Genomic DNA, 10,901 nt, shown 5'->3' on the forward strand with positions numbered 1-10,901 from the left:
AGCGTCCCAAGCAGAGATGACCATACCACAAACATTACTGCAGAGGAAAAGTTTGTGGATCCCTCTGGAGGCCAAAAAAAAAAAAAGTTGCAACTTACATAACCCTTACTATCTGTGTGCCTGCCACATTGCAAACGCACCCTCCCATATGTATTATATACTGTGTATTACTGTAATTCTTACAACAGTCACGTTCTGTTAGTTGTTCCATTTTACTGTCGGGGAAACAGGCACAGAGAGGTGATGTTACTTGCCCACATAGCTAGTCTTGGCTGGAAAGGGGGTTCAAATTCAGGCAGTCTGGTTTCAGAGTCTGAGCTCTTAACGCTTGCAGACTAAATAACAACAATGAAAAACTCAAACAAAAACCATAGAGCGCACGCGCGCGCGCACACACACTAAACCCCGAGCTTGTGAAAGAATTGATGCAACCGCTTGCGATGCAGCGACATCCTCCTGCCTAATTTTAAGTGCCTTCCGTAAAAAAGATTAAAACAACAGCAACAAAACTAAGAGTTGAACAGTTTTAGGACAACATTGCATTGTGCCTTGTAGTGGTTGTCTTTACAACGTGGAGTCAAAAAAAGCCAAAGCCAAGAAATGGTCTTTGAATACACTCGCAGTACCTTGTTGGGTAAGGTGAAAGAAACCTCAGTCAGTGTGAGTGGATACGAACAGTGGACGTGTGGGGAAAGGGTTAACACTGTGTGCTGCAACTCGCTCGAGTTTCAGAAAGTTCTCTGGGGAACCCAACTGCAGAGTCCCTTCGCGGACCCTGCCTGCGAGACCGACTGTAACAAGATGCTGGGGCTCGAGGTGCTCGCCCCTTGCTTTGTGCGATGGAAAAGAACCAATAAGGAGCGAGGCAAAAACTGGGTGCCGTAAACCCGAAAAGGGGGCGAGGAGGCCCGCGGGAAGAGTGGGGGAGGAGAGAGGGAGGAGCGGGGAGGGCCGGGCGAGGAGGAGGCCGGCGCCGAGCGCGAGCGGCGCCCCTGACACAAGAGGGGGAAGCCGAGGGGAGCGGGCCTCGCAGCCGAGGGGCCGGCGCGGGGAGGCGGGCGCCGGGCGGGGGTTCGCCGGGCCGCCGCGCGTGACGTAGCGCCGGGCAGGGCGTTATCAGCTGCGGGGCCGCGGCGGGGGACGCGCGGCGACAGCGGACGGCGCCGCCCGGGCCCGGACGGCTGTAGCCCGTGGCCGCGCGCGGGTCCCGAGCGCTCTCGGTCCCCGCCCCCGCCGTCGCGCCCCGCCGCCGGGAGGCATGAGCCAGCCGCCACAGCCCTAGTGCCCGCTCCTCTGCCCAGGCGGCCCGGCAGCGGGGACGGGTGCGCGCTGCAGGGTTGGGGGCCATGAAGCCGAGTCCGGCCGGGACGGCGAGGGAGCTGGAGCCGCCGGCGCTGGCCCGGGGCGAGCAGCGCACGGCGGAACCCGAGGGGCGCTGGCGGGAGAAGGGCGAGGCGGACACGGAGCGGCAGCGCACTCGGGAGCGGCAGGAGGCCACGCTGGCCGGGCTGGCGGAGCTGGAGTACCTGCGCCAGCGCCAGGAGCTGCTGGTCCGGGGCGCCCTGCGCGGCGCAGGGGGCGCGGGCGCCGTTGCAGCCCGCGCCGGGGAGCTGCCGGGGGAGGCGGCGCAGCGCAGCCGCCTGGAGGAGAAGTTCTTGGAGGAGAACATCTTGCTGCTACGGAAGCAATTGGTAGGTCGTGCCCAGAGGTGGGTCACGGCTGTCCCTGCAGAGGAGCCAGGGGTCGGGCAGGTGGCCTGAGGTAGGCGCCGGGGTGCCTCCGGCTGGGGAATTCCCCTGGCTTCCCGGGACCCCCGCCCGGTGCCTCTCTGACCCGGGTTCCTGCGGGTGCCCGCGGCGCGTGGGCTGCTGACGCCCACGCGACCCCGGCGTGTGCCCGCTTTGTGTCAGGTGAGGGGCTGGCGACCCCGCGCGGACGGCGGGGCGGGAGTGGCCGCTGTCACCTCCCGCTCTGCCTTCGGGATTCCTGGAGTCGCCAGGTTATAACCTTCAGTCTCTCTAGTTAGACGAATGCATGCCCTCTCCCCGCGGGTTTGCAAACCCTCATTTCAAACAGCACTTATTTGGAGGGCTTCTTGGCTTCATGTCCTCCCGCCGAGAGGGGACAAAAGCCGAGGAGGGGGCTTTGTGGCGTGGTTAACTGTCCGGTGCCGAATTTTACGGTTACACAGACGCGCCCGCAGGGAGCCCTGCCCCTCCCAGGGCTCTCCCCAGCCTGCCAGCTTTTGCCTGGGCTGCTGCTTAATTTCAGATAGAAGCCCTTTGTATAAGGCGGCTAAAACATGGAAATTTGGCTGGAGAAAGTGCCCGTTCCCCTCGTATTTTGTATGTTCTGCTTGCTGTGACTTGAGGTGGAGGTGAGAGACGAGAAAACCTGCTCTCAGGGAACATTTATCTTACTGGATTGGTGTCAGTGTCTTAGACATTCTCTGCAGTATTCGTTAATGGGGAGGAAAAAGAACTTCGGCGTTTAATGTTTTGAACAGCTTTTGACCCCGCCTCAGAGTAATGGCGGCAGCTTTGTTTCGGTGACCTCAAAAATGTAGTTTTGAGAACAGAAAAAAAAAAAATCCTTATCTGACCATGTGATACTATCTGAAACTAGACACATGCCAGATAATATCCCTCCTACAATTACTAACAAAGTGATGCTATGTGGTTATTTGTCAAGTGTTTTCTTATATTATCTCTTTTCAGATAAGTTGTCTCTTTTTTTGAGCATCAATTTGATTTTACTTTTTGGTCTATTTTCCCTGAAGGAACTCATTGTAGCAAACAAGCATGTTATGTCTCCAAGCTTTTTAAGTCAAAGGACAGACAGGAGTAGATATTCATATGCATCTATTTTGTAAGGGTGTATGTATGTGGTGGTTTGTGTAATACCTCTGTCTTGGCATTTTGCTATGTTTTTTGGTAGCAGACCAGAGTTGTATATAACACTGATTTGAGCCAATTCTTGCTGGCTATGTCCCATCATTGACATTGTGTGCATTGTCTTGTACAATGGCACCTTCTTGTCTTCATGAATCTCATGATTGTGAGTGGCACATTCTTCTTGTCCCCTGGAGGGGAGCAAGGCAGCATGTTAGGAGAATTCCCGTCCAGTCCGTGTTTGTGGTACTATTTTCATTTGTCGACTTGGCATTTGTGATTTGAACCAGATGCCTCTTGAGTTCTTTTGCTTTTCCAGCAATAGGAAGCACTAGGTGGCGGTGTGAGTTAGCACTGCGGTCTGTCACCTTTGGAAACCCAAGTTGAGTTCAAATCTTGATGGACCTTCCCTGGAGAGTTTTAGATTCTGCCAGCTCACATTATATTTGGCACTGGCTATTAGTATTAGTTTCTCACTTTCAAAGGCCCTACGACTGATTAAGCCCCACAAAGCAACTAATAGAAAACAAAACTCCACAGGACATTTGGCCAGAAAATCTCACCTAAGTAAGATTATAGTGTATTGTAGGAAATCAGTTACAGTCTGACTTCAAATTAAAGAGTCTACTGTGAAGTACTGTTTTGTAAAAAACAAAAAATTGGCTGTATACAGAGGATTTAAAAAAATCTCAGTGGCTTTTTCTTATCCCTACCTGTGAAAAATAAGTTTGTATGTATATTAGTTGAACCTAAAAGCAAGTCTTGTTTTTTTATGAAGGGACTTTGATCACCACAAAATGTGAGAAAGTGGAATTCAACAGAGGACATAGTCTTGACATTTTTCTTTATTTCAGGTCATCTGGTAAAATCTTGGTTTTGGAAGATTTAGTGAACTCTTCAGGTGGTAGTTTGAAAACTTAGAGTGGACTTTCTGGTTCTTTGTCACCAAAATGTGTTTCTTCTTCCTTTCTCCTTTTCTTCCTAATCAGAATTGTTTGAGGAGAAGAGATGCTGGTTTATTGAACCAGTTGCAAGAACTCGACAAGCAGATCAGTGACCTGAGACTGGATGTAGAGAAGACATCTGAGGAGCATCTGGAGACAGACAGCCGACCTAGCTCAGGTGCGTCAGAGCACAGGGAAGCGTCCTGCACTCATGAGTTCTACCTTGGCCCCCCCAACCCCCGCCCCCCGGGCTTAACCTTATGAGACCTGCAAATGGCAAGCGAGTTTGTTTCCAGTGCAGAGAGGATTTAGAAAACAGTCTGCCATTCCGTGCAAGAGAGGCAAACACAACCAGATAGCAGAATTTTTAATAATGAGATTGATCTGACTGGAGTCTCCCGAGTTTACAAATAAAAGCTTCTATTCAGATTTCTGGAAGAGCGAGTGGTCCTCCTTTGAAACTTGAGAAAGTCAGAACTGGGCTAGAAAATTAGTCACACTTCAACTTCCTGAGGCCACTTCAAAAGTTTTTTTTTTTTTCTTTTTAAACCATTTGGCTCCTTACAAAGATTTGTTTTTCTCTTCAAATTATTCTTTCTGAAACGTTCATTAAAAAGTGGAAGCTTTGACAGATCCAAGTCTCTTTCCTTGTACATCTTTTAAGGTGGGGTCAAGGAGGAAAGTCAATTTGACAATGAGAATAATTTTGAAATGTACCCCTAGTTATGGGCTTTTGCCTTTTTCTAAGGATTGCTGGAAACAAAAATCATAAAATCAGGACACGAAATCTGGTGAACCAACATTGGCCCCTCTCCCTTTCCTGCCTTCCCTACATGATTACGCCTTTTCCTTTTAAGCATGAATGCGTATTGCTGCTTGACATGATTTTAATCCCAAACGGTGTTTTTATTTGCAGGGTTTTATGAGCTGAGTGATGGGGCTTCGGGATCCCTTTCCAATTCCTCTAATTCGGTCTTCAGTGAGTGTTTATCCAGTTGTCATTCCAGCACCTGCTTTTGCAGCCCCTTGGAGGCAACCTTGACTATCTCAGATGGTTGCCCCAAATCTGCAGGTAAGACTTTTCTAGAACTGATAGACATTTTTAATTGGAAAGGGTCAAAGATCCTTAAAGGCTATCTAGCTTCAACCCCTTCTACTGATGAAAAACAAAGGCTCAGAGAATTTCATCAGCTTCTTGCATTTAGTGCCATAGTTCCATTTAGAATCAATATCACCACAATTCCTGTCCTCTTTGGGTATCACCTAGCTTTATATTCTGATGGTAGAAACAGCTTATCTTTAGAAAGCCTGTTTCAATATTATGGGTCTTGAGCTCTGTTTCTGAGCCTTTGCTGTTAACTTGTTTGCATTTTCTTTTGAAAATCAGTTTGGATCTGTTTCTCCTTTCTTTAATCGTTTAGAGCCAAAGTTTACATTAAGTTCAGTTTATCTGTCAGCCTGGCCAAGAGCTGCTTGGCACTTCTAGGAGCAGTGGTCCCTTGGTGTTCTCCAGAGTGCCTGCTCTCTCTTCTTTTAGCAAGTGGATGGGGTGAGATCCCCTAGGCCGTGTTCCCCATTTGAGGCTACTTGTGCAGTGACCTCTAGAGAGAATCATGTTTTTGGTCCTGAAAGAGTTTCTGCGTACATTTACGTGCTGTGAATTTTCCGAACAGTTCTGCAGGGTGTAAGTGTTGGTATCTCCATTTCATGTACCAGAAGAATTAGGCCTAGTAAGGTTAGGTTAGGCAAGTTGTTTAAAGCTATATAGCGAATGAGTGGCAGAGGCACAATTCAAGCTCCAGACTGTCAGGTCTGTGTTTTTTTCCACCACACCAAGGGAACTCAGAAATTGCTGTGTCCAACCTTCTCGTCGAACAGAGAAGGAATTTGGTTTTATACGCCCTCTGTCAGAGGCTCCTCATTTGCTGAATGGCAGAGTTGTTGCCGAAATTTGGGACACCTTCCTGAGTCCTGCTTTAGAGTGATTCCTCAGAAGAGCAGAGAAAATTCAGGGATGAGAGGAACTGTAGGCTCTGGTGCCAGTCATTGCACCTTGGTCTGTGTGTGTTTTCGTCTTGGGTATCAGGCTGAATTTCTGAGGTCCGGGAAGTGCAAACGTAACACCAAACCACTGAGGTTGCTAATTGGCTGGTGTCTTTGTATTTGTACAGTGTGTGTTGTTAGCAGCGATCATTCGGGGAAGCTCAAATCTATGTTATCGAGAGTGTATGGTCTTCAAGTTCATTGGTAATTGCTCCCTTTCAGTCTGCAGATCTGGTTTCAGAGGGAAATTTTATAAACCCATTAAAGGTACTTTAATACTTAATACTTAAGGTATAGGTTTTCCTTAAAGGCAGACCCCTGCTATCCCAAAGGCCACATCTTCACATAAATGAGACAGTTGTGCTGGCCCTCGGGGTCTGGGATGTCTGTCTTGTTCCTTAATTCTTAGGAGGAAAAAAGGGATGAAAGGTGATGGATAGGCAAATGTGGCTTTAAGTAAGGCAAGGATAGGCCTTGGGATAATAAAGTAGGGATGGGCAAAGATATTAGAGAGGTTTTTCCCTTCTTAAAACAAACCATTTATTGGGAGTGGAGGTGGATTTGGGGACATGGCACTTTTATTTTATAGTAGTCTTTTGTTTATAAATGAATCATATCATTTCTGAGTCTAGACTATTCCCTGCCCCCTCCTTCCCCCCCAGCAGCTAATTACCATTGAAATTCATGGAGCTTTCTCTTAAACAATTAACAGAGAATCTAGCACATAGTGGGTTTTCGATATTTGAGTGAATAAATATAATTATAATGGAAAACAAATTAGCGATTAAAAACTGTGATTTTTCTCTAATTAAAAGTCATTACCAGGACTTGATATTTATAATAATCACCAAGATAAGAGATCAAAATCATTTAATTAAGCAAGAAAGCTTGATTCATTGTATTTTGGCATGTACATTTTTGAGATGTGGGAAATTTATTCATTAGTCCTACTGCTCAATCTTTTAAAAACCTCATCAAGAATTCCTTCCTAAAATATTGTGCTTTATTTTGTAGCACCACTCTTGAAAGTATAAGGTGCTTATTATTTCAATTTGATTAGTCTCTATTGAAATATGATGAGTTTCCCTGACCTTTCAATTGACAGGTCAAATACATGTCATTAAGAATTAGGTCTGGAAAAGATATAAATCAGGAGAAAGGCCATAGATAGTTCATCTGAAGTATTTTAAAGAGAAACCAGGAATAGAACACAGAAGAGAGAGAGGCCTAGAGAAAGAATGACTCAAAAATCATTTATTTTTCTAGTTATAAATGCAGTACATATTTATTAAAAATTTAGAAAATAGAAAATAAACATCACTTGCTTTCCAACCACACAGAGAAGCTACTATTAGCATCTTGATATGCTTAATTTTAGACTTTTTTCTTTGAATATACCCAGTCTTAATAAAATGATAATCAGTAGTCTGGTATGGCATTATGGTTTTTCACTCAACTTTAAGTGTTTTCCCCATATTATCCAGTAGTTTGAAAGTGTTTTTAATGGCTGAATATTGTTCCTTTAGCGTTGTCATATCTTGTTAAAAATCCTTTGCTAATTATTTTTTCCCCTCATCCAGTAGTAAGAAGTGTATGTGAAATAGCAGAGTAACTTGTGGAGTATTTGTTGATTCTTTGGCATTCTCTCTCTACCCATGAATTTGTCTTCATAGAAATTGGCCAGAGTCAGGCTGGTGCTGGCCAGTTCATTTCTTCAGATCTCATAGGATGGTTCGAATATAAAGAAGGCCACTGTGAAGACCTGGCCTCAGGGGCACTTTGCCTTCCCCCATCCACATCACAATCTAATTCCCTTGGTGTCATTGCAGATGTGAATCCCAAGTACCAGTGTGATCTGGTGTCTAAAAACGGGAATGATGTGTATCGCTACCCCAGTCCACTTCATGCCGTGGCCGTGCAGAGCCCAATGTTTCTCCTTTGTTTGACTGGCAACCCCCTGAGGGAAGAGGAGAGGCTGGATAACCATGCCAATGACATTGGTGTCGGATCCGAGCTGGATGCCGTCAAGACAGACACTTCCTTACCATCTCCAAGCAGTATGTGGGCTGCTCCTCCTCCTTCATCCAGTAAGAAAATGGATGGTTACATTCTGAGCCTGGTCCAGAAAAAAACACACCCCGTAAGGACCAACAAACCAAGAACCAGTGTGAACGCTGACCCGACAAAGGGCCTTCTGAGGAATGGGAGCATTTGTATCAGAGTGACTGGGGGTGTCTCACAAGTCAACAGTGGGAACCTTAAGAATTCTAAACAGGTGCCTTTGCCCTCCGGCGGGATCCCCCCTTTGGACAGTGGGACATTCTCCCCGCTGAAACAGTGGTCAAAAGAATCAAAGCCAGAACCACTAGAAAGCAAGAGGCTGACCCCGCCCGAGGGCTGCTCCCCAGGCACTGCCACTGAACTTCAAGGAAAGCATCTGCTCAAAAATGCCAAGCCAGCCGCCCAGGACCATGCGAGGTGTCCCCCCGCTGGGACAGGGGAGCCCCCTAAGGAAAGCGGTCACATCCCAGCTGCCTCTCCGAAAGAGAGCCCTGGGAGAGGCCCCGCGCCGCTGCAGGAGAACAAAGTGGTCCAGCCACTGAAAAAGGCGTCCCAGAAAAACAGCCCGCAGGCTGCCGCTCCGGGGGCGCCCCCTCCTGCCGCCCAGGCCCTGCTGTCTCCCGCTTTCCCGCTGGATGAGCGGCCTGCCCTGGATTTCAGAAGCGAGGGCTCGTCTTCTCAGAGCCTGGAGGACGGGCCCGTGGGGAAGGCCCCGCCGGCCCCGGGGCAGCCTCCTGGCGTCAGGCCGGCCCGGGGGGCCAGGCCCGCGGCCGCCCCCCGGGGCTCCGCCCTGAAGCACCGGGCCGCGGCCGTCCACGGGCCGGAGGGCGCGCTGCCCGCCGTGAGGGAGAAAGCCCGGGCGGCCGGCAAGAAGTGTCGGTTCCCCGACGACACGGATGCAAGTAAGAAGCTCAGGAGAGCCCCGGCCAAGGGGCGGCGGGCCGGGGGCGGCCAGCCCGACGCGGGGCTCCGCGGCCGGCCGCCGGGCGCGGGCCGCCGGGGCCACGGCCCCGGCCCCGGCCGGGAGGCGGTGGTGGCCAAGCCCAAGCACAAGCGAGCCGCCGCGCGGCGGTGGAGGTCGGCCGCCGAGGTGTCGTACGAGGAGGCGCTGCGGCGGGCGCGGCGGGGCCGCCGGGGGCCCGCGGGGCTGTTCGGCGCGGGGCCGCTGCCCTACGCCAGCCCCTACGCCTACGTGGCCAGCGACTCGGAGTACTCAGCCGAGTGCGAGTCCCTGTTCCACTCCACCGTGCTGGACACCAGCGAGGACGAGCGCAGCAACTACACCACCAACTGCTTCGGCGACAGCGAGTCCAGCGTGAGCGAGGGCGACTTCGTGGGCGACAGCACCAGCAGCAGCGACTCCGAGGAGAGCGGCGGCTTGATTTGGTCCCAGTTTGTCCAGACTCTGCCCCTGCAGCCCGTGCCAGCCCCGGGCCTCCGCAACAACCCCACAAAAACCTTCGTCAAAATCAAGGCTTCACATAACCTCAAGAAAAAAATCCTCCGCTTTCGGTCTGGCTCTTTGAAACTGATGACAACCGTTTGAGGAGCATTCTTGGTTGTGGAAGGTGGGGTCCCCGCGCCCCTAGTTCCCGAAGAAAAGGTGACGTCTTAGTTTTTTCGTGTAAAAATTTCATGGAATGCTTTCCTTTGTTAAGAGAAAACCGAGGTGAATTATGTCTCATCTTCGTCGTGTATGGACACTAGTGCCTTTAATGGAAGGTAAAGAATGTTTTGCTGGTTAGAAGTGAATATTGAGTTTCTAATGGTGGTGATAGTGAGTGGATTTTGTGGTATCAGATGATTTTTATTTGAAATTTTCTGAGCATTTGTGAAGGCACAGGTTTTGATGTTCAAGTGTTAATGGGTTGAGACCTTTTGCTCTGAAGGTCAGGTGGATGGAATTTTAGGACATACATTTGCTTCTTTGGTTCTTTAGGGCAGCGTCTCCAGGAGGTTTTTTCCTGTTGGGGGTATCGCATACAATTGTGTGAAGTAGGTACAAGGGGCAGTCGTGGTTTTCTGTAATTTTTTACATACAGTACATTCTATTTTCTTCTCAGGATTGTTTGGTTTACTGGACTCAGAACTTGAGGACCAGACCCTAAATCCAGAGAGGTGACCTGGATGGGTAGGCTAGTAATAAACCTTAAAGGATTCACTAAAACCTTTGCCACACTTGGTGCCTAGGCCCTGGTTACAGTAACCCCTTCTAGGGCCGGTTACCCAACATTGATGCCTTTCTCCTCCTCCCTAATTTGCAGCAGATCCAACCATTCTTCCCTTGGAGACTTGCCTTTGAGATAACATTTTGGTCATTGTGTATAGAGAAATTCACTCCTAATGAAATGACCCTTAGGTGTGACTCCAAGCTCAGAATTGCTCACTGAGCACCGTACCACGTAAGCGTTAGCCCAAACACATTAGTGCAATCCAGTCCAGCTTGGACCACCGACCCTGTCTGGTGGTCCTTTTTTAAAATAAATGTTTTTGGTAAACAGTATTGTGTAAAATTGCTTTTTTTATACCAATATCTGCATGTTTTGTGCATGAGTAGTATTTGTTTTGATATTCCTATTGGTGTTAAATGACTGTATGATATAAACAGTATGTGTTTTTATATATCTTTGTGTAAATTTAATATAACACATTATATGCTGTAATAAACGATTTGTTTTACTGCTGTTAAGTTTGTTATTTGGGTATAAAACCAGATGTTTACACCTATAAATCTTGCACTGATTTTTGTGGGATTTATATTAGGCCTATTCTAGCATTAGAATATCATTTGCAATAATTTAGGCAGATTTTAGGGGTGTTTGAATGGATGGTGAGTAAGCAAATGAGGAAAAGTAAGCCAGTTAGAATAGTTAAGGTGCTTCTTTACAATATAAGGTAAATTTGATATCTTCTTAGGAAATTATTTCTGAGAAGACTTCCCCCCACCTCCCCCAGCTTCTAA

At 48.4% G+C, this 10,901-nt stretch overlaps 1 protein-coding gene across 1 annotated transcript; it reads left to right on the forward strand.

Moving 5' to 3' along the window:
• The first annotated feature begins 939 nt into the window (after window positions 1-939).
• DACT1 (dishevelled binding antagonist of beta catenin 1) lies at window positions 940-10,624 on the forward strand. The gene is made up of 4 exons (XM_072963116.1): window positions 940-1,691; window positions 3,881-4,013; window positions 4,752-4,907; window positions 7,708-10,624. Exons 1-4 carry the CDS (start codon window positions 1,347-1,349, stop codon window positions 9,483-9,485), a joined length of 2,412 nt encoding a protein of 803 aa, XP_072819217.1. The 5' UTR covers window positions 940-1,346; the 3' UTR covers window positions 9,486-10,624.
• Window positions 10,625-10,901: the final 277 nt, after the last annotated feature.

Source organism: Vicugna pacos, chromosome 6, assembly GCF_048564905.1.
Source record: "Vicugna pacos chromosome 6, VicPac4, whole genome shotgun sequence".
Lineage (NCBI taxonomy): Eukaryota > Metazoa > Chordata > Mammalia > Artiodactyla > Camelidae > Vicugna > Vicugna pacos.